This window comes from Vidua macroura, chromosome Z (genome assembly GCF_024509145.1).
Source record: "Vidua macroura isolate BioBank_ID:100142 chromosome Z, ASM2450914v1, whole genome shotgun sequence".
In the NCBI taxonomy this organism is placed as follows: Eukaryota; Metazoa; Chordata; class Aves; order Passeriformes; family Viduidae; genus Vidua; species Vidua macroura.
The window spans coordinates 33,984,643-34,009,594 of NC_071611.1; the positions used below are offsets into that span (position 1 = coordinate 33,984,643).

Genomic DNA, 24,952 nt, shown 5'->3' on the forward strand with positions numbered 1-24,952 from the left:
GCAGTTCTTGTATTGAATCTAGTGTAAAGCTAGTTATAGTAGTCAAGAAACTGCCAATTAATTTCAAAATCTGCTACGTGAAAACATACTTATTCTCATGAGATTGTTGATGTGCCTGTTTAAAAGCCAGTGAATTATACAGTTTTCCCTGGATTACTTGTGATTTTAGAGGCCACCTATACTAATCCTCAATCCTCTCTCCTCCATGTTAGAGATTTGCTCCTCAAACAAAAGATACACCTTCAGGTGTGTTGTTTCTCTGTGACTTTGCAAGAGACCTTTTTGAAAGCCCTCTGTAAATCCAAACTAACTACTCAAATCACCCTGCCCCATAATTAACAAATACAATGAAGAATGTGAAAATAATTATTTATAGAGTTTTTCAAGGTGTAGGGAGGAATGAAAGAAAACCCAAAAAACAAAAGACCCCAAAACGAGTCACTTTTTATTCAGATTAGAGTTTTAAGAAAAAATGTTTAAACCACAAGTTAGAGCTATGCAGTTTCAAATTTCAGTTACTTCAAGACTATGGTCTTATTCTAATCAACTTATTTGTACTTATTCTAATCAACTTGTCCTAAAAGGTGTTAAATTAACTTTTAATGTGCAGGAGGCATTCATGACAGGAACCTTTTTACCTTCCCTCATGATGAACATGGATGTGAAGAATCAGTTTTTTACATCCACTGAAATCAACATTTTAATACCAATTTAAAACTATTTTGCACCCCTTTTTTAGAAGTTGCTGTAAGCACAATCTTGTGAAGTTGGTGACATACTTCAGCATTAAGCAAGTAGCAACTAAATGTAAATCCCTTTCACAATGTAGGAATGAGAAAAAGGAATTATCGAAGCAAGTTGCCTTACCAGACAGGCCATAACTTACTATACAACTGTGTAAAATTATTTTCTTGGGTTATTTAATGTTTCTTTATTTTGTTTTTTTCTTTTTGGAATAACAAAATATGTTGACCTCTCCAGTAACTAGACACAGTCAGATAGCTGCATCTGGCAAAACCAAACTACGCAACTGTGAAAATACAGGCAAAAGTTGGTAATTATCCATATTAGCCTCTCCTTTTCTATCAAATGACAAAACTTTGCATATACGGGTAATTAATTTTTCCATTTCATAGTATCCATTAATAGTCTGATTTGTTTTAAATTATCCATCAAACTGCACAATTAAGGAATACTCTGCTAGAAATCTGAAACTGTGCTTTTAGTTTCCTGACATTCTTTACATTCCATTATAACATCATGATTTTAAGAATTGCAAGGCCTTTATTATTAACTAAAAAAAAGAAGTTAATTGGAATTATGAAAGATGCCAATATTCCTAGTACCTGCAGGATGCACACTTGGTATCAGCTGACAGGAATGTTGAAACAAAAATGTGTGGTAAAATAAAGAAACTATAGTTTATGAGTGAAGCTAAAATTTCACCAAAACATTCTTGGTTTTACATAGTAATTATAGTACTGGAGTGGCCAACCTTTCAAAACTCATGTATGAAAATTTCAAGTGGACAAGAGACATTAAAAATCCCCCAAACCTATATACCACCTACCTTATAGAGTTGATGGGAGTAAAAAGTAGTAGCATATGGGAAGAAAGATATTATGATGCTGCTTGTTTCTTTGAAGAAGGTACTTTCAACAAGACTTGACAGGAATAGTCCAAACTCATTATGATATGCTGGATGAGACAGCAATGACAGATAATAACCTTTTTCAGAAAACTGGAGGCTCTGTGGAACAATATGCTAGAAATGGGAAAGGACTTTGTCTCTAGCAGCAGCATGCTTTCACACAACGTACTACCAAAGCCAAAGCATAAAATACTTCAGATCAGCCCATTCTTCGCACAGGGCTTTCCACAATAATGGAAGCTAAAAAACTGGAAAGAAAGAAAACACCTCAATTCTAAAACAGCTTGGTGAAAGAATGTAAATGCAACATCTGTGGTACATTATTCTGCAATATTGCAACTGCCTAGTAATTCTTTAACATTCTTTTGCTATTGCCATGTAAGGTGGCAAGACACTCGACTGCAAACAAATCCCACTTGGTAAAGAACATATTCAGTTTATTTGTGAGCTTTACACTTTTTCTTTACCCAGTAATGATTTAATTTCTTTCACAAATTTCAAATGTTCTTCCCATTAAAAGCTTATATTAGTTGGATGCAGCACAACTAAATCTACCACCAAAATGAATTTGTAGTCTCATTCAATGTTGTAATTCTCCTTCAGATGAACTGCTAATCTTATTCATCATAAAGGACTATTTATGGTAGTTTACTTGTTGTGCCTTTTGACATATTCAAGGTTCATGTCATTTCAAAAACCAAGGTGTGTTTCTGTTGCATTAGATACCTGTGGATTTCTCATTTTGATAATCTGATAAAGCTTGAAGATTATTAAATTAAGAACTTGCTGCTCTTTACTTGGGAAAAACAGAAAAAAAAAACTCCAATGAATGGCTTTTCTTTTTACTGTCTTGTTGGTAAGATAAGCATATTAAGCTGAACTGGAATACAAAGAGATGCAGGAGATTCTGGCTAAGATTCCAGTTTGGTGCACTTTGGCGTTCCTGGAGGACTTCAGGGTCCACTGCAAAATGCAGCATTCAAAATTCAACAGAAGATTAATTAGAATAACAGTTTTTGTCTGTGATAGGAAAATAGCAACTTCATCCAACTGGTTGATTACAATGAAACTGGGTCAGAACCGATGCCTTACATGAATGCTAGCCAGCATATAGGGAGCTGGTTAAAACTGAAACAAGAATATACACCATATAATAATAAAACCTGGGCAATACAAGACAGTTTTATGTCTTCTTTTTGTTAAAATCTAACACAGCACTCACACCATTACTTAGATCTATGTGGAGAGAGCTGTTTCAACTGTATATTTTGTGACAGCTGGATAAAACTTTTAGTTGCATAGGAAAAAGGTGTACAACCCCCCCATTTGTAATACATTTTACTGATCATGTGCCAATGCCATAACTTGTTAAGTTAAAGCACATAAAGCAACAGCCAATATATACACAAAGATTTCAAAGATTCAAATTTCAAATTTTCATTATGCATTTTTAAAACTAATAATTCAATAATATTTAAGACAAATTGAGCTTAGAATATATACTTGCTGTTAAGGCTGAGATGCTATCACCACATCTCCTGTTATGCAACAGGAAACCTCAATTCAGATAAACATGTAACTAGCAATAAAATACCCAGAACTGTAATTATGCAATTAGTATATGCTGATACTGTGTGAGGCACTCAAGTATTCTGATTTCATTTGTGCATGTTTAACTGGCTTAGTTTCACTTTTCAAGAACATCATAGAGAAACAACTACAATCTTAATCTTTCAGACGAAAACTGCTCCATAAGCAAAACAAAACCCAGTGCTTTCTATTCTAGTCACGAATGCTTCTGGAATAATGATGGTATTAATTTCAGCAGAAAAGAAAAATCTGTATAATACAGATTTATACAGAAGAGTCTTGAGTTATATCCACCCTTTGCTCTTCAACTGCCAACACTGTCTTGTATAGAAAGAAAAAACCCAGCTTTTATTGAAAGGCTTTGTCTATGCAAAGCTTACTGAACTTATTAAACATCAGAAGTTTAAACAGGATAGTAGATATAAAATTACCATCAAAGATCAATCATAACCTCTAAAGTTGCAGCTGATTTCAAACATTCCTTTTGATAGATTCCTAGTTCAGCAAGTTTTTAGAAGTATGAACACTTCAAATCTCCTCTATTTATAGGGAAGTTTGTAACAGGTTCAATTGGAGACATGAAAACCATTTTAAATAGACATCACAAGATGCATCTGTAGTTTAAAGGTCAAATTTATTAGGAGATTAAGAGATGTATTATACATGGACTATAAATACAGCACAGCTGACTTTATTCACAGTCACACCCCCAATGCCAACCTATTTTGTAGATACTCTTGTTCTTTTGTTCCAAGAAAAATTTGCACCATAAGACTTGGATTTAGGTTTTGGCATCTTCTTCTCTTCAACATCATAACTCCAGCCTAGAAGTTATGGGGTAATGGCAGGGTGAGACAAGAAACAACAAGAATTATATTCTCAGCATACAATATACAGCAAATCCAACTTAAAGGTTTTAACTTTAATAATGTTTTTTCAATGTAGGCACCCACTAATTGTTCCCTTTTAGCTGGCAATGGAGAATAATGAAATGCCATAAATGTGGCTGATGACCATTCTGTGAAGATAGAAAGACCTGACCATACTACAGACCTCCAGGCAAACAACTTGACAGTCATCAATGAAAAGCTCAACAGGGAAGACTGACTGTCCTGTAAGTTCATGGCTCCACAGTTCCATAGTACACAGAAGCACTAAGGCTCCCTGTACGTTGGCACAGGAAATGAAGAAGGTAAGAAAACACATGCCATAAAATAATATACAAAAGATCAATCTCAAAGGCTGGGAGACAATGGAGACCTTGGAAAGCTAATAAAAAAGAAAAGTAGGAGGACCAAAAAACCCAAAGAGCAAAGAAAAAACTTCAACATTAGAAAGGAGTTTAATACTTAACATTTTTTATAAGAACATAAAAAATTAGGAGTAAAAAGAAAAGGGAATGAAGTGATAGAAGACAAGTAAATTACGTGATCGTTAAGCAAGAGAAATGCTTAAAAATGTCAGAAAAGAGGAGGTGGAGACATTAGTGTTTATGTAAATCAAAATGCAAATCGATTGCAGCCTCCAGGTGCCTGGAAAGTTGCCAGGGCAGCACTCAGTACTCCAAAGTTTGGTCTCTTTATCTGCAATATTTCACTCAAGGTTGAGATACTTCTGTTGAAGCCAGAAGTGGTTAAATATGCAGTTTTAAGTGATACTCACAGTACTTTTCTTCCTTAGTTTTAAAATTGAAAGTTGCAAGCCCTAAAATGCTTAACATATATCTGAATTTTTATACTTAAGGTGCTCACAGTAAACAATCAAGATACAGCTACACATCAAAATATGTCATCAAGATACACAAGTTGTCATGTCACTGCATCAATTCTGCGTATTCACAAACGTCACACAAGCATTTTCTTCATGTTTATTAGTCTCAACCAGTGTTAATTTCCAAGTTAACTATTCTCTGTAAGAAACACTCAACAGAGATTTTAAAAACATATTCTTTCCATCTGTGAAAATACTGGCTTTTGCCTCCTGTTCTGATTAAAAAATATAAGCTTGAGTAAACAGCCAGAACTAGATCCAGAGACAGACTTCAGTATTGCAACATTCAGCATTGTAACACCTAACATTGAGACACTTGGCTGCTGGAATGGAATCTACAGCCCCAAGGTATTGCTTCATCTTTTTATACACCAGATGGAGAGGGGCCGAGTGCCTCTAAAAGAGATTTGCAATTGCCAGCACAATGACTTGCACGGCCACAGATAGCCAAAATGCATAAAGTCAGTTACATCTAACTAATGATTGCAAGAGACCCCTATACGTGATTAGGTTCCACACTTTGGAATAGACTCCTTCAGACCAGCACTTTGTGGTATTCACGACAGAGAGCAGAGATCACTTTTATAAAAATACCAGAATGCTGGGGGAAGTTACTCTTGCCCAGAGCTGTGCCATACACAAGCCATGTAGACAGAAAGCAGATTTCACCTTCTCTGGAAGAACACCCTCACCACCTGACTAAAGGTTACTGTGGAGTAGAAAAACTCTCCATTCTTGTTACTTAATCTGTATATTTTTAAACAACTGCTTCAGTGATTCAGACAGTACAAAAAAATTAGGTCAACAGTCATAATTTTTCATTTCTTCCAGTTAAAAATGTTACCTCCTTGCCTAGAACTCAGACCATCCTCAGCTGTAATACTTTGGACAGCAATGTCTCCTGTTACTGTATCCAGTGCTGCTACTCTGACATTAGAAAACACATCAGATGGGGCAGGCAGAAAGACATCTCCTTAAGTTCTTAGGTGAGAAATAACTCTTAAGTTTATTAACTGTACCAAAATAACCTGCAATATTTAGAATTTTCAGAAATTACATTCCAGGTTCTTAAGGAATTCTGTGTGGTATGGAAACAAATGGAAAATTTGTGTGGTACACACAGGAGGAACAGAGAGAGGTAGTTATTTGTGTTCCTAGACTTAGGTATGTCTCAATACTGTCTTGGGTATGAAGCTAACTTCCAGTGTAAATGTGTGCCTAAATTTCTTATGTCTTTCAAAAACCAGAACTAAATAACATAAAATTTGTATTTCTAGCTGCACATGATATTGAAGCTATCATTACAGAAAATATTATGCACATATCATATACATAAATAAAAAATGAAATTAAAAGTTAGGCAAGCCAGTATCTACAGAAAAGTTTGGTGCATCTCAATTATGGTAAAATTAAGAGTACAAGCTAAGTGAATACTGAACTACTAATATTAATACCAAGCCATAGCCTTAGTTTAGCTGGTTTCATTAACAATGGAGTAATTTCTAATTCATTGAAGGCATAAACTTTCTACACTGAACAAATGTATCTTACTTCAATCTGCATTTTGAAAAGACAAAATATAACATCTACAAAGATATGACATAAGCAGGTCATTACATTAATTTCTTTCTCCTGTATGCTCAATTATTCAAGAAATAACATGAACAATACAGAAGCATAAATGCCAAACTCTCCCAATTTCATTTGTTCATAAAACAGACAAATAAGATTCTAGCTTTTACTATTAAAAAGTGAAAATAAATTGAACATTAAATGGTTTGGTTTCTTAGATGTACAGGTTAATGGACTTACCAGCTTTGTGGTGCACAATATCAACCATCTAACAACTTTGCATAATTTGGTCTGATCAAGGAACTTTACTATTTACCCCAGACTAAATATAGTTGAAAGCTGCACACCACAGGTAAGACTTCTGAAGAACCTTACACTTCATGTTCATTACTCCTGGCTTTATCTCAATGTAATTAATCATCTTCACATCCATAGGGACTAAGCATCAAGCTTAACTTTTTAAGGAAAATAGCATTGATTTAAAAGAGGAAAAAAAGAAAAAGAAAAGAGAGCAGCAAAAAAATCATGCTAACATTTCAGAAAAAAGGACTGCTGAATATTCAAAAGGTTGATATTATGGGTACTGTTTGTGGTACCATCATTCTGTCAGGAAATACAAGCCTAACTAACTAAGTTCACAGATACATTCCCTCTGATATAACATTGGCTTAATAATTATTAAGTAATTATACTGGCTTTTCTACTGTCTTTTTCACAAATAAGAATCAAGCATATGTGTTTAGACTCTAATGCTGGGCAGAGTTAGGTATAACATCCTAAATCTACAGGTTCCTCATGGAAAGCAGCAAGGGGATGTGATGATCTCCCCTCTGGTGACCAGTAACAGGACACAAAGAACAGAATGAAACTGCTTCTGGGGAAGTCCAGACTCAGCAATGGGAAAAGCTTATTCACTGAGAGTATGGTCATGGGAACAGGCACCCCAGGGAAGTGTCCAGGACATCAAGCTTCTCAGAGCTCAGCATCTGGGTGATGCTTTCAGTCACACCGTTTGCTTTTAGGTAGTCATGTGAGGAGCAGTGAGTTGGACTTGATGATCCTCTTGGGTTTCTTTTACAATATTGGCTGCAATATAGCCAAAAATGAAGTCCAACATGCTTACTTGGTAGTAATTTAATTTTGGTTTTTTGATTATCAAACATTTACAAGAACTCTTGGCAGTTTTCCTTAGTAAGAACTGAGATGCTCTTGTTAAACCTTCAGGCAAAGATCACACCACCATGCAGCTGGACCACCAAGCCTGGGATACACCTGAAGTATAAACTTTCCTCCAAGACCTGTGCAAGGTCTGATTCAGCTCTTATGTAAAACAGAGACAGTTGCAAAAGAATTTTAACATTAATATTATTATTCTAATAATAATATTAAGGGCTGAAACAGCTTTCTAGAGAGTGGAAAGTCTAAATTCAATACCTTCAGCACCGCTGGAAATATCCCCCCTTCCCATTTTCCTCCTCCCCATGTAGAACACTAGTCTACCAACTCTGCATAATGGAGGGAAGATACTTTATCCTGTCCTTATTCTGTTGTTAATACTTTGAGATCAAGATTGCCTATGGAAGGATTAACCTCTCATGGCTCATACATACAATACGTACCATTTTTTTCAGCAAAAGCAATGGCATCTTCTTTAGTAGAGAAAGTAAGAACCATGTTGGATAAAGGATCAGCTCTGTAAGTAATCAGATGACAATTTTTAGGCATATTGGAAATAGAAAAAAATTGTATCTGTATCTCAAATGTTAAATCAAATGCTGTATTATCCAAGCTCACTGTAGTATGCCAACTCACAAACCATTCAACAGACTTCTAAAAATTATTTTCAGGGTCAACACTTACTTTCTGCAAAGTACTGTTTTACTCTTTCAGAGTGTTAGACCTCCCTCACAACTACTTGCAAAAATTAATTGGATTGTTAGACACACATGTCTAACCACTTGCTGAGGTTATAGTAAGTGCTCTGAGAGACTCTTTAATTTAAATCTGTAAAATCCCTTTCTTTTTGTAAAATCAGGAGGTCTAAGGTAATTCTGAACATTTCAAGGAGACCAAGTGTCTGTAGAATAGCTAGGCGAAGAATAATCTCAGACAGAAAAGAACAGAATACTGAAGTGAGTAGAGAAGGAATTAACCAGAAACTGAATAGTACGTTAAAAAAATACTGAGAGTTCTGCTTTGGCTGAGGTCACATGACCCCCACAATTTATTCCTACACAGCAAACAGATCACAGGCCACAACTGAAAATGAAGCTCCAAAATGCAAACTGCTAGCTAACTAATTACATAGTGGTTAGTTTTAGATGACCAGCTATTCCTCAACTGCATGAATGAAATACCATAAAAGTTTTTGAAACAAATTAAATTCTCAGTAAAAACATAAAATTGCCTTATTTGTTGATATAAAAACTCAATTTAAGAACAGTGACAAAGGAGGAAAGAAATAAGAGTTCTAACTCTTAAAGAAATTAGATACTGGCTGTAGCAACAGAAAGATAGATAAAACCTCCCTGTGACAACACTGCCTATGAGCCTGGCAGACAACTGGAAAGACAAGACCAAATTGCAACAAACTATTGAAGGAGCTGCCTCTCAACTGTTCTCTCTCTGAAGCTAGAAAGATAAATGAAGAGAAAAGACTGAAGATACACTGAACTCTCTACAATAAAGGGCAAAGCCTGTGACTGGGGAAGGGGGAGGGGAAAAGGGGGAATCTCGCTTCCAGCAAAGACAACAATGTAATTTTATCTGATGTACACATGGAAAAATGGAGTTCAGTATATATCCAATATATTCCCCAATAAAAAAATCAGAAACAAACAAACAAACAAACAAACAAAAACCCCACACAACAAACAAGCAAACAAAAAAAAACAGGATAAAGACAGAAATTACACTTTTGCAAGCCACTGTAATATTCTCTCTTAAAGATATTTAAAGATTTCTCTTCTAACAGCAGGTAGTGAATTAAGAACTAAGAATTAGTTGATGACATGACCAGTGGAGAATCAAGTGGCCCCAGAGTACTGCAATATTATGACAACTTCTGCTTATCATTATTCTCTTCCATAACTGGGGTTGGAAAAATCTTTTCAACGCTGCTAAAATGGAACAAAGAAGCTTCAGGTCTGAAGTGTGGTGAGGGACCAGTGCCTGTTCAGTACTGCAAATATAGCAAAAGCCTTCCAGGACAGAGGCAGTTGGAAAATGAGAATTGTGCAAAAATTATTAGTTCTGTTTAATGTGGAATCATCTTTCATCCAATCTAAATAGATTTCTGATTTATTTCCATAAATGAACTATCTGCGTGAGAGAACTGGGTTTCAGGATGTCCAAAACAGGATGATAAAACCAGGATGTCCAGCATGACATCCTGATAGTGTCAGCAGTGCCAGTGTTGCAGAATTTCCTATGCCTACCCCAACTGTTCTATCAATCACTGAAAATTAGGATTCCACGTTTTGTTCTCCTATGAGACCTCATACAATCAAAACTTCGCACTTCCCCATATTTCTTCGTTTACAGCTTTATATTATAAGGTGTACCCAAGAAATGTATTTAAGCATTCTCATAATGAAACCTCCCAATTAAAAAAAAAACGTGCTATGGGCTCATTTTACTTAGATCCATAACTGGAAAATTTTCACTGAAAAAAAGCCCAAATAGTCAAGAATAACAAGTGCAAAAAAACCTCTAGCCCCAAATAAGACTGAAATATATGAAAGAAATGACAGAAATATAGGAAAGACCTACTTTCCAATATACTCAAGTATATTGAGTTCAGAGAAAAAAGGTCTTAAATATGTAGGCCCTAGACAGCTCTTACCCACTAATCCCATTACATTATTCAAAAGTAAATGGAAAACTGGCTAAGAAATGTTCTTTGCAGAAATTCAATCTCAAGAGAAGAAACTCTTCTTAGGTATTTTTATTATTTTATTCTTAGGTATATTTTATTGGTGTTGAATGGTAACACCAGAGTGTACACTAGAAGTTTTTACAAGAACGTCTTGAAAATGAATGGATACAAACTAATTTACAAAACCTTTAAGCTACTAGCATTGACTCTCAATAGAACACTTTTTTTAATCCTACCTGGAGCATGCTAACCCATGAGAAATTCCTTTCCCTACCCCAAAATAAAAACATATGCAAAACTTTCTCAAATTTTTATGAGAAATCAATGCAACAGGCAGACTTAATTTCAAAGTTACTTTAAATAAATTTCATAGTTACTTTGTACTAAATTTCTGGATACATTTATGTTATATATATATAAAAATAATTTCTGTGACTGGATTTAGAATGTTAATACATCTCAAAAATTGCATCCTGAAATTATTTCACATTTAAGATTTTACTGGTTTTTTCATAAAATTTTGTATTCTCTGATGATAAATGCTAATATGATTGTAGCTAGATTTTTTCAGTACACATTGTATTCTTTCTGAAGTTTGAAAAATAATCTCTAGTGGTTGATTTTGGTTTATGTCTAATAATTAGTTATTCTGAATATGTTTCAAAGGAGACAGCTCCAAATCAAAATTACAATATTGTCAGAGGAATTACTGGTGTAGTTCTCAGAGTCTACAGGAATTCTAACCACTCTGTGAAATGTAGGTACTGAATTCATATGAGGAAAAAAAAAAAGAATTAAAAATCAGATGCACACAAGTTGTAATTACATCTACAAATTACAGTATATTAAGCTAAGACTAGTACCTTTCTGGATTTTTAGTGTATTTAAAAGATTTTAATGCTTATATTGACAATATTTTAACAAATGGAATAATATTTTAAATAGCTGGGCTTCTTGTGTTTTTTTTATTAGTTATGACTCCTCATTTTAGATCCTCAGGATAAAAAAAATCTGGAAGTATTGTTTTTGTTTAAAAGATGCAACTGAGAGCTGAGAATGATTTACTACTTTATGTAACTAATGACCTTCTGGTCCTGATTCTGCCACACAGTAACATCACCACAGTGTAATCATTGAAATGTGTGGTTGTTAACATCTTTTCGAACTTTTCAAGACGATGTCGTCAGCTTTAAAAATCTGCTTTTAAACTTAACAGATTATAAATCATACAATAAACAAACCCAACCACTTACTGTAAGTACTGTTATACTACAATCAGATTTACAGGTAGAAATATTTAATATTTCAAATTTAATTACTAGTGAGAGTCAAAATATAGAAGAAAAGTATTTTCAAATTCAGTAAGTACTCACGTAGATGCCCAGCCCATTAAAGGGTTCTCCCAGCGCTCCCTGTTATCAAATTCCATCTTCCATTTCTTTGTATTGTTAGCTCCTGACTGCATTGCATTACGTGCTGGAACAAAAATGTGAACTTTTCTGGTTTTGATGTGCTCATCTGGAACACCAGTTAAAGTAGTAATATCCTAAAAAAAACCATAATGTGACTTGTTAAAAAAGGGTTCGTAAGAGACTTGTAAAATAATACTGCTTATGTTTTACACATAAGTTCATGCTTTATTTTTAAAGTTACAAAAGCTGAAAAATATTAGAAAAATACATTATGATTTCAGCTGAACACAAATGAAGGTGATACATGTTAGGGCTGCTATTATTCTGCTTACCCTGGCTTAGTTAGGTTTTGCTTGGATCAATTACCTAAACTTGCTCATCTCCCATCTACAAAACTAGAGCCAGAGGAGGGACAGGATATTTCCCCCCATGCTTCTCTGTCCACAGTCAGGACTGCTTCAACTTGCACCAGCTAAAGCAAATGTGGAAAAGTGCAAACACTTTCTTCCTTCAGGAAAACATTAGAGTGCTGACTGAAACATTGACAAATTCCAAAATATGAACAGGACTATTCACCAGAATACTTGCTAGCCAAGTATGTGCTGCAGTGCAAGTGCTTTCCCTTGGGCTTAACTCAGTATATTGTTAAGAGACACCAACACCTATGGTGACTCAAGAAGCTATCCTTCGCATGAAGGAGGAGGCAGAAGGTAGCAACTTTTCCACAATATGCTACTGATTGTTTGAGACTGCAGAGGTGCTAGAATTTAGCTCTTATCCCTCTAGCCATTCAACTTCATGATGTTTCAAGTTATGACTCAGCATTTGACAGTCAGTTATTCTGTTGAAGTTCATGATCAAGAGAGGGACATTTGACACTGGTAACATTCTTCACTATGTTTGTGAAGGACAAAATTATTTAGGAGAGTCCAACCTTCAAAGAAATCAAATGTATTATATACATTATACAATGTTTGTAACATTGTATATAATCAATAGTAGGATGCCCTCCTCTACTAGGGAGGGATAAGCCTTCAAAATAAACCTTAACAAAGATAAATCCTTCAAACCAACCTAAAAATATTAACTGACTTTAATAAAGCATAAGATAGGGAAAAACCTCACAAGAATTGCTGTGAAAAATTACTCTCAGCAACATCTGATATAATTAAAGTGAACGTTTTTGCTAAAAACTAAACAGTAATTATGCAAAATTAACCTGTCAGTTCACCCTAGTAAAGACTGAAATCAAACATCAAATCAATCTCTAAGGAGGTTAAACTACTCCTGTTCCTTACATACTTAAAAAGCCAGTGGGAGCTCCTCAGTCTCCCTTCTCCCCTCCTCTCCCCTCCCCTCCCCTCCCCTCCCCTCCCTCCAGGAACAAGTAGTAAACTGGTCAAACTCAGAAAACTGCAGCAAAACTTTGGGCATATTGAACTCATCTTGATAGTATGGCCACAACTTGAACGAAATGAGAATTTTAAAAAGAAAACTCTCATTTTACATAAATGTACCTACTAACTTTATGGGATTTTCCTTTGTGGCAAACTTGAAACCTCCTGATGCAGTCACCAGACCATGCTTTGAAAAGCAGCAGTTCTCATTTCCAATCTTATTTTACAAAATTTGGGAGATCAGTTCCTTAGAACTATATAAGGGAGGAAGTTTAAAGCATTTGACTTGCATTTACAATTAGGACAGCAGGGGCAACAAACAAGCATCCACACTAGCTTTCCAACTTCTGACATTTTTACCCAAACTACCACAAAAAACTGTTGAACTATTTTAACAATTCCATTATAAATGCTATCATTAGGACCAAGTCATGCTTATTTTTAATATGAGTCTAGCAGTGATATGAAAGAGAAGCCGTACCAGCTACTGGAATATTGCAACATCTATGTAAAAATACCTTCTGAAGACTGGCACTTCTCATTACTGAAGCTTAAACTGCAGTTTAGGAAGGAATTTGCTTAAATTTTTTCTGATTTGAATTGGCAAAGTGCTTTGTTTAACAAAAAGGAGTTTTCACCTGCAGTAAAGTCTGGCAGGGATTCAGTGTTTCAGCTTGCTTATGTATACGAATAGGTTGAAATATTAACCTTTATTTCTGTATTTAACAAACATAAGAAAATGTAGTAATAGTCACAAAAAATTCTTTTTCTGCTCTTTAACAATATGGTATGTGCAAAAATGCTGGGTTAGTTATCATCAAATACTTTCAGATGTGTAAACTTTAAAATAGCTCAGATTTTTTTACTATTATTACTCTCAGCAACTTGTAAATCCATTATGAATTCTATGCTTCAGATTTAGAAGCTTTTTAATTCTTCCAGAATAATCTGGAACTACTAAAATAAAGATACTACATTATATAACATTATGAACATACTCTATTTTCTCTTTTGAAGACTTAACACAAGAAAATCATAAAAATGTTACACAGCGCATACAAAACACAAACTAAAAAGAGGGTTAAAACCAGTAAATGCTGTATCTGTGAGATTACCATAGTAAAGAAATGCCTAGGTTTGTTTATCTGGATGAAAGTAAAACGAAAACCCCAGACAAACCCTTCAAGCCATGTTTTTCGGGCACTCAGTTGGCTCTAAATCAAGGTTATTTCACTAATAATATAGGATTAATCCCATAAAAATATCTTCAAACTGAAAATTAAAACCTGCCTGCTTTCCAAAATTGAAATATCTACATGGTGTTGCTAGCTCTCCATACGAACATTCATTATAGCTAGAGTTTCCATGCCTTCTAGCAATCATTTATTGATATCTTCCCCATTTTAAAAGCTGGCAATTGAACAGACAGTTGTTAGGACAATGAGTTTCTGGTTGCTGAAGCTCAAGTTGTCCTGACATAAAATCACTGATTTTTGCTTGCTGTAGACATGTAAGGTACTGTAGCATAGCTGAGCTGTTGCCAAAGATATGGAATAAAAAGGCTTGGCATCTATCACATACTTGACACCTAAAGAGCACAGAAGCTCTAAGATTCCTATTCCCTGTAGGCGCACTCTTAGTCTAGACAAACTGATTTCTCACAGTTTTAAAATGCATTACAACACTCTATTGTGATCATTTCATCCACACAGCTCCAGCTACTGACAGAAGAACCTGTCCTTTAAGCGACATTTCAATGGGCTAAAGCTCCCGCTCCAAGATGCCATTAAAACAATATAATACTTGAAAAGAGCTATGCTGCATTGGGTTGAACTCTTTGCTGGGTCTTCAGTGCTTTGTTCTGAGTTTAAGTTCTCATTGAAACTACCTGTAAACCAACTTTCCAAAAACAAAGATATTTTTGACAGCTGGTTTCACATTAGTATCTTTTTTTTTAGTGTTCCTCAATTCTGCTGTGTTAGCAATTTAAGGTACTAGTGAGGTGTTCAGCATTCAAAATCTTAAAGATACTACATGACAATATAAAATACTTGAGAATTGAATTATATAGGTTTACTAAAAATTAATAACCCTGTTTCACATTTTTAAAACAGGCTACCACCTAAAAGGTGCATTCTGACATTCTGTTTTTCTTAATATGGATGTTATTTGCATAGTAAACTCTGATTTTTTTTTTTTTTTTTTGTAACTCAAGAAAATTTTAATACTAATTTGGAGGCATTTTGTCTCTTCTTGGAATAAGCTCAAAGGGACAAATCCCCCTTTTTTTAAAACAGTGGAAATCACATAAAATTTCTTAAAAACATCAGTGTTTCTCTTTATTAGAACTTACATTACTTAAGAATGTTTGTCATGGTGGAAAGCCTGCTAAAGCTGTTCTGGAAAGGGTAGTAACAAACAAAATGTGCTCTACAGCACTAAGAAAAACTGATTCACAGAGGCAGTGTCAATGAAAGCACTATTCAGCACGAAGATGACTTTTTAAGGAAACGAGAATTTCCTTCTTTTAAGTACTCCACTAATAGCAGAAATTCCAATGGGGACAAGAAATGGAACTCTCTAATTAAAGGAGAGAGACAAAATAATTGAAAGTAGCTCTGAAAACAAATGGTTTTGAATAGATGGGTCAGGTGTACATAAAGGTGTTATGTTTCTTCTATGGCATTTCCTTCACCATGAAGACAGAAACTGTACATAACTACTATTAACTACCTACAGTTTAGTACTCCCTCCTACTTTTTTTCTTTTTTTTTTTTTTTTAATAAAGGAAACAGAGAACAAGCAATGGGAAGTTGATGTCAAAACAGAGAAAAACCTCCCAGCAAGCTTCCAGCAACCACCCAGGATTTAGAGTCTTGCTAGCCGCTCTCTTTTCAATACCAGAATTTCACACATTTCAATGACCATTATGACTTCAAAGAATCAAATTTTCATCATTGTCCGTCATCTGCCGGTTGATTTGTATAAAGCAGTTCTTCTGCATGCATTCCAGACAAAGGGCTCCTTACTTTCGTGGCTATATATCAAGTTTAAAAGTTCTATTTGTGACAGTTGTGTCTGTGGTAAATTAGGGTAACACTGAAGGAGTGCAGCTGCTCTGCAGGAACCTCCTTTTTGGCATCATTTCACTTAAATAAAAACTGAATAATTAGCTTCTGCCTTTATTAAACCACAAAAATGCCACTGGCCTTAGCAATTACTTCCGGTTGCCCCACCTACTTAACCTCAATAGTTTTACACTTGTTAGAATGGAAAGTAGAAGTTTTCTGTACTTTATAAGAGTTTACAACAGCTTGCTCTCTTCCTCCAACATGTTTTACCAGACTAACTACGTAAAGTTTTGCTATAAATCCATGTTGCAATTCACTTTATTTAGAAGTTGTTATATCAAAGCACAGAACATCTTGCACAATACCCACAAAGTAGCTGCTGTGAAAAAAGTTTTTTATTTAATGTGCTCAGCTGCTTAACTGTAAGTCAGGATCAGAACATTTATGTTTTTACATTTCAATATAATATTTTTGAGTGAAATGCAAGAGAACAGAATCTGCTATGTAAAATGCAAATGGAAAAATGGAGCAGAATGAACTAAACATGGTCAGACAACATTTATCTAACAGCAACAAACAAAACAAGGGGAAAAAGCCTATTTGCTCTTAGGAAACTTTGTATCACACAGGATACAGTTTTCTTTCAGACTCCACAATTATTTTGCATTATCACAGTAAAAGATGAACAACATGGTATTACTCATAACATATTCTCCCATGTAGCCATCCTGAAGCATGATTAATAAAGAAGCTGAAAAAAGCACCCTAGGAACTGTATTTTTAAAAAGAAAATGAAACACTGTAAACAGGAAACAGAATTTGATAATAACAAAGATTTCATGAAAGCTTTCATTTAAAGAAAATCTCTTTTTACAAACAGTTTTGTAAAAAACTAAAGAGAAACTCAAAATGCAGAAAAGTAGGTCTAACAGAAGCAGAAACTGTCACATTACTGGAATCAAGCTAAGTCCACTATAATACTTTTTAGATTGCTGACTGCCATTATGCAAAGGAAGTGTCAGCATCCAAAACAAGCACTGTAGCTTCAGCATTTCTATTCATCAATTTGTATTTCACACCTGAGGCAATACTATAGCAACCATGATGTCTGAGTATTCACAGACATCATTTGCACAAACTCCTTGAGAGTTTGCAGTTGCACAAACTCCTTGAGAACTTCCCTGTTGTCCTGCTCCAATGGCTCACTACACTTTCCCAATATTTTACATGCTTAATATTATTCTAGACTTGCTTGCATGAGATACTACAAATAAAATGGCATAACACATTCCACACATCATTAAACTATAAAACTCTTTGAATCTGTGATTTGAGAAAAACACTACGAAAGAGCAAACAGAATAAAGACTGGAACATGACTTCACAAAAATAAGTAGAAAACATCCTTCTCACCCGCCCTTCTTTCATGTCTTTAAAACACTTCACTTGAAGTTTGCAATGCATCCCCAAATTTTCTAATCACATCTCCTCCAAAAGTCACAGAAAATTGGTATTTATAAAAGTGATTACTGGCAAGTTATGAGAAAAGCTGCTGAGTTGTCTTTTGTTAGTTTAAACTACAACACTGAAAAGAAAAACAAAAATCTACAATTTGCACTTCTCAGTACCCTGACAAGACTCAAAACAGAGAGGCATTTTTCTTGACACACTTGCAAAAAATACCAAACATTTAGTCTGCATTCTGATAGACAAATAAACAACATTTTACAAACTTAAAAATGAAACACTTGGAACACCTAAGTCCCACTTTCAGCATAGACAGGTTATTTCTTGTTCAGTGTAATTTTTCTGCCAAGAAACAATTGCAAGACACAAAAATGTATTTTTTGTTAATACTGCATTTTTTTCCTGTAACAGTATGTCTCAGCTGTGTAGATGTAAAAAGATGTTAAAAAGAAAGGAAATCAAATAGCTGGGTTTACACTTTAGTTTCCCCATGTATCTATATTAAGAAAATCATTATTAAATAGAGGTAAAGTGGGGGCAGTCAGGGGCAGAGTATATTTCATAAAAATAGATTGATATTGCTACTAGTACTCATAAGAGAATTCAGTGTAGATGCAATGTTCTTCAAACTGACAAAATGACAAACAGCATGATTATCTTGAACAAGATGGAAAAACGTCAGAATTACAGAAGATCTTGCAAATTACTTTTTATTCTAACCCAACAATATTTAGAGAAAGCATACTATCTAGAATTCATCCAAACCATATGTAAGCAAATCTTTTGCCAGCACACACAGACAAGTGGCTAGGTCTTTTTGTGAGGCATTTTAAAAATACAGTTTTCTACAGTGCATGGATTTCAAGCACTCTACTAGAAATTCAAAATGCTCAGATTAAAAAACATGCAAGAAAATCAATTAGTGAAGAGTAAAACTACAGCCACATTTTTAGATTTTTACATGATCGACTTTCAAATCAGAGGCAGTCTTTATTTACCTGCATTTAGAAAATGAAACTGGGTAACCAACAATTGAAATCTGATTTATCTTAGAATAATTTACATTATGGTAACACTTCCCTGCTGTACTACAATAAGCAACTGCTCTTACAGATACTATCACTCAGTGGAAAACAAGAGAACAGGCAGGAAAAGCTTTGAAAGAAAGCAGACAGAAGTACTAGAAGATAGACACTACCTAGGATAAAGAATTTTGTACCTATTCCCCCAGTTAGTTCAATTTTGTACGTACTGTTAAATAAATAGCATATTGCAGTTTACTTGTAGTTCAGTGATGGCATGTTTTTGAAACATAATTTATTCAGTTTGAAGTATTTATAATATCATCTTAGCATAAGCCACAGTAAAGCAGATTGTCTTGAGAAGTTAAACACAGTATTTCAATAGTACCTTGGTGAATTATTCGTTACTGATGATTTATAGTCTATAAAATGCAATTTTGATCATGGACACCAAGAGTTCAACCAGCAGTTCAGGATCAGGTCTTCATATCTGAGGTGAAAGCCAAAATTCAGGCTACTCTTGTGCACTGGAAATAATTTCTGTATTTTTTGTGTGTTTCTGATGCCATTTTAATAAAGTACTTACTTTTAACTTTCACTAAAAGTTAAGTGTATTTACAAAATAAACCATAGACATATGACTTAAATGAATTTTTTAAGGTTACTGTTCTTCAGGAATAAGAAAATTAAAAATTATGATCTACTTTATGCCCATCTGAAAACCTTACAAAGCCTTCTTTGAAGTACCAATAAAGAAAATTTCCAAATAAGGCCTTAGCAGAGTTCCCAAATTCAGGTACTACTTGTTGCATAATCTTCAGCTTTCAGAATGGCTTTCAATTGATGTTAAATATGTGGCTCTTTCTCAACGCTCTCTTATTCATTGAAGCTGCAAAAGACCCAAGGGAGCAAAACATTCAGCCTGCAGGAAACTAGGAAACTACTTACACACAGGTAGTGGAATTCCTACTGTGAGGCAGGAACACCTTGTTTAATTCCTAATCTAACCTGGACAGCAAATAGTCTAAGGTCTCAGTTGCTGAGTACCCATCTGGATGTACAGCAACATCTTAGGAACTGATAACTCTGGCAAGATTTTTTAAGATGAAATCATAAGAAAGATTGCAACTACAGTGTATGAAACATTAACTGTGAATTCAGTTTTAACTAACCAACAAAGGGCTGGAAGCTAGAGTGAAGTATACTAAAATTTAAATCTCATTATCGTGCATTTGCTAGTGTTCTTTTCCTTTCACCTCACAACTACCAATTAATTAATTCCCTATTGAATGGTAGCTATGGAGTAGCATTTAACTTTAAGGCTTAAAAATAAGCAAACTATTTAGGCTTCTGTTTATTAAGATAAAGGTACTCATCAAAGGCGAGAGTAAAAAAAAGGCAAAAAGTAGTTTTTAAAGTTTAGCTTGACAGTTCTATCACACTACTTTATCATCTGCTACTAAGAAGTGTATTAAGAAATGCAGCCAATGCCTGCCTTAATTGTGATGCACGTTCTCTATTCTTCACATCTCCTTTAGAGAAAATGATTTCTGTAATAGATCTTTGCCCATACACTTACAAGTGGTGTGAGACATAAGAGAGAAAAACAGAAGCAAATCCCCAATCAAGAAATGCAAATTGAGAGCAAAATCCCTGTTAGTGCACGCTTTTTAGAAGAAGAAAAGTTGCACTTCAGAAACTACAAGGAAATCAGTCCTGTTAAAAGCTGCCCCTTACCCTAATGCAGGATGTAATGCTTCTGTGTAATATGCATGCACTTTAGAAGTTGAAAGGAAGTGTTAAATAGTGTACATAATTTCCATACACAGCAGGTAGTGAAGCAAGAAAAGAACTGACACAGTTACCCTCGTTAAAGAGATGCACAATAGAGAACTGTTATGCAGTGTTAGCATATTGAAGGTCTATGCATCAGGGATGTTGCGGCTATTAACAGCTTAAATGTTCACTGCATTTTGTTAATTAGTGCATATAGCTTTTAAACCTTAACTGTGTTTTAGAAGGTTCTTTTCTAACAGTAGCACACTCTTTACTTCCTGGTGGGGACAGAAAGAATTGATGGGGCTTCAACTGTTTCAATGTTATCAATAAAATACACCTTAATACCATTGGACAAAATAGGTTTCTTTACATTTATCTATATAGCTAGTTAAAAATGATGGTTTCAAAAATCCCTCTCTAAAAAAGCCGAACATATTAGTATTACTTCACAACTGGTTTTAGCTAGTTACCTCTAGAAGGCCATTCCTGTAATTAGTGCTTTGGCCTTTATATGCTTGGCCTTTACTTACAGGACAGAAATCAGGGTCTTACACTTTCTAATAAAATAGAGAGAAATCCATCATCAAATAAAATCAACTTCATACACTAATGTTTCCTTTCACTTTTGTATTGCTGTGGGGGAAAAAAATCTAAGGCGAATACAATGTATAATTGTGTTTATTTAGTGGTGATAAAAGTAAGAATTTGTATTGGAACCAGACATTAGAGAGAAGATATTCAACTTCTGACTCAACAGATGCAGAATGAGTTGACACAAGAATGCTTTCAAATAGAGTCAAAAACAAAACAACAAAAATATGGTCCTAAGAAAAAATACAAACCAGAAGAATAAAAAATAAAATATTAGTGCAAGCTACAATACTTATCTTAAACCAGCTTCTGCCTGGTTAATATGATACTCGGTAAGAACTTCAAATACATGATTTATACAGATGAGGTTTGCCTACATAGGAAAACAGTTACTTATTTTCATATGTGAATTTATGTGCACATCCAGAAAATGAACTGGCAAGTAAAATCAACCACTTCTGCAGAAATTTTAATCTGAATTACTATCAATCATAATTTTTCAGAAATATCTGGAACACAATTAAAACATTTTTTAAAAATACTTACTGTCTTTGGTATTTCTTACCAGCATTTTGTAGAAATTCCTTATAGCTCCTTCTTATCACCTGTTAACCAAGTTTTCAGGGTAACAAGTAATAGGATATAAGTTATTTTCCCGTCAGCAAGGACTTTCTTTTGTTTTAAACTTAGAGTGAGTAGAACTGAGTATGCCAAAAAAGATATATAAGAGACTAAGCAATTTCCCTACAGTGCATGTTTCACAGCACAAGAACTAAATGACATACAAAAACTCTGGTTCTGAACATCAGATGCTCTCTCCATAGTCCATGTCTCCACTTAATACAGGTTTACTTTGCCAGTTTGAGAAAAGAGACATGAAAGTACTTAAACATACCTCACAAACGCGCCATCAAGAATTTGAAAAACATCTGATTCCATCACTGATGATATGAGTAGAGTCAGAAAGTGCTGAAGAAGCCCCAGGTTCTCTTGCACCATGACCAAGATGTTCAAAGAGTCCCATGAAATTACCAGGCTTTCCAGACAAGGAAAGCTTTTCCGTTCTGACTTGATAAAATGATTCAGCTAGAGCTTCATGACTAGAAGCAGCTTTCATGTCTGTACAAGGAATTTAAGATTTGTGGTTTTCTAGCCTTTCTTAGGCTAGGACTTGCGGTTTAAGTGTATAACTTAGTACTACAGAAATGCAGAAAGACACACCTGAATGCACAGAAAAACTAGTGGTGTACAGGACATTTATTCACTATTCCTGACAACACAAAAAGAATTCATGCCATCAACAGTAATATTTCATAACATGGGATACTAACTTGGGTGTTTTAGAAAAGGTTCATGTAATGGAACTGTTTTATGAGAACATGGACATACCCTCCTTTAAAAACAATTGAACAAAACAGCTCCAAAAAATGAAGTTACTTCTTACTCCTGTTGATTACTTGGTTGTATCAATGACTTACTTTTATTCTTTCGAGCAGATTAGAAACATGGTTTGCATATTTAGACTTCCAAAACCAAGTAGGTGTTTAGATGTTGAATAACCCTTCAGAATCCAAGCTAAACACAACACAATGATGTCCCTTTAATTTGTTCTGCGCAGCCATCACAGCAAACTCTTCAAAAGCATTATTCTTTCATAGAAAATTAAATACTATGCAATGAAAAGAAAAAAATAAAAAACAACCTACATACTTTTCAAAAAAACATACTTTGACCAAGTGTTCTAGATTGAAGCCTTGAAATTTTTGCACAGTAATGCTGTATGAAGGAAGCCCAGACAAAATAAGACACTCAGAAGGGTTGTGTAACCTCAATCACAAACACTCCTCCTTCCAACAGCCAGCAGAGAGAGCACTACTATGTACCAAAAGAAAAGACTCTCAGACCAAAGGAATACAAATCCTTTACCCCAGCCTAAACCCAAAATAAACCTACATAGGGATGAGACTGAAATTGCCCTCATGGATACAACGATCCTATCACTTTATACAGGGTTCTGAACTTCCTGCAAAATGTAGTTTTTAAACTGAATACCAGAAGTATCTTCAACTGAATTTTAGTAATATGGCAATATTTAGAAGACAGATAAAGGTGATGGCAATTTCTACTTGGACTGTCAGAGTTATAGAAAGCTTCTTTATCACAGGGAGTATCACTTGCTGCCTACAGATATTCTTACAGAAAGCACTTTATCACGCAGCTGGGTTTACTAAACCATTGCAAGCTCCATCGGACTACAGCTGCTTACAAAAACAAGTTGTAGCAAGTAATACAGACTGAATTGAGCTAGGATATTCCAACTGAGAAGGGATTTAATTGCCAAACAGCAAAATATAGTAAATATGCAGTATTGAAAGTATGTACGTCATTAGACAAACTGGTAACTACACCTGAGCTTGTACTGTAATTAAGCCCAAATGCAACTACCAACCATAACTATAAAGAAGAGTATGTTTAATTATTTCAATTAGAAACAAACAAAAAAATAATGTTTAGAAACAAATATATACTCTGGCAGACCTGAATTGTGTACATGAAGTAAGAAAGGTAATCACCATCTCCAGAGTCATTAAACCCTTCAAATATTACATTTCACTTAATCTGCTTCTTTAAGTTAAACAAGGTTTTTTCCTCCCCAAAGTAGTATTTCTTAGTCTTTACTGGGTGAGGGGAGAGCAGGAAATGGGGGAGTGTGGGCAAGGTATAACAGAGAAATAGAAAAAAACCTTTTTAATCTATTATGTTTTGCAGCAATAATTCAGTTTCACACCTAAACTATCAGTGACTATCAGTAAGGGCCTTTAAACATTTAACTCTATGCAAGCCCACTCTTAGATTAGGTCGTTTTATTAAAGTAGATGTGCATTTTTACTTCCTAATGGTCTTCTCTTTTGAATATTTTACTTTTATTGAAATAATTGAAATTTTAAATATTTCTAGAATGTAGTTTTATACCTTAATCAGCCTCTAGCATCTTTCAAACATCAGAGCCATTAAACACAGAACTGTAGATGACCGAAGGCAAACAAAGCACTTTTTAAAGTCTTGAATCTCAAGTACAGCACAGTTCAAATAAGATGATCACCTGCTTACTTGACACAGACATGATTGAAGAAAGTACTTCTCCAAATCACAGGCTTCATATGCAAAGCCCCACTGTGCAAAACTAGAAACTGCTTCTCAAAACATATTTGCAAAGTAAAGGATGGAAAAAAAAATCTTTATTAGCCTAGTCTTATGTAACAGTTTTATTTTTTTAAATTTATTTTCCACTATTCTAAAGCAAAATGCAAGCTGCTGATCTAATTTAGAGAAAAAAATAAACAGAAGGAAGACCAGCCACAAGAGGAAAATTTGAGGCTAATGGGAGGGAATGAGTAAGTCTAAACCCCCAAAGAAATTACCATCCTGGTCCTGTGTATGCTTTGAATATGATATGTCCTTATCAGAGCTATACAGATAAAGTACAGAAAAACTTTTAAGTTAGATTCATCATCTGCAGAACAACACTATACTGAATTGAATCCTTTATGGTAGCCACTTAAATAAATACTGCAGCTAGAGTGGATTAAATGAAAGATTATTGCAAATTCTTTTATCCCATTAAGGTAATTTAGGAACAGCTTCAACTCACCCTTAAGGTATTAATCCACGATGGGTTAACAGCATTTTGAAAACCAAAACATAGAACATCCACTACATTCTTACTGTTTAACACAGTGGTAATGCTTGGAG

At 34.6% G+C, this 24,952-nt stretch overlaps 1 protein-coding gene across 1 annotated transcript in view; it reads right to left on the reverse strand.

Annotated features, from left to right (window-relative positions):
• Positions 1-3,856: 3,856 nt before the first annotated feature.
• NDUFS4 (NADH:ubiquinone oxidoreductase subunit S4) overlaps positions 3,857-24,952 on the reverse strand; it is a 48,447-nt gene continuing 27,351 nt past the window's right edge. Inside the window, exons 3-5 of the mRNA XM_054003418.1 lie at positions 11,834-12,006; positions 8,203-8,276; positions 3,857-4,065 (exon numbers count right to left, since the gene is read on the reverse strand). Coding sequence (XP_053859393.1) covers positions 3,962-4,065; positions 8,203-8,276; positions 11,834-12,006 — 351 coding nt within the window. The 3' untranslated portion in view covers positions 3,857-3,961. The remainder of the gene's footprint in view (positions 4,066-8,202; positions 8,277-11,833; positions 12,007-24,952) is intronic.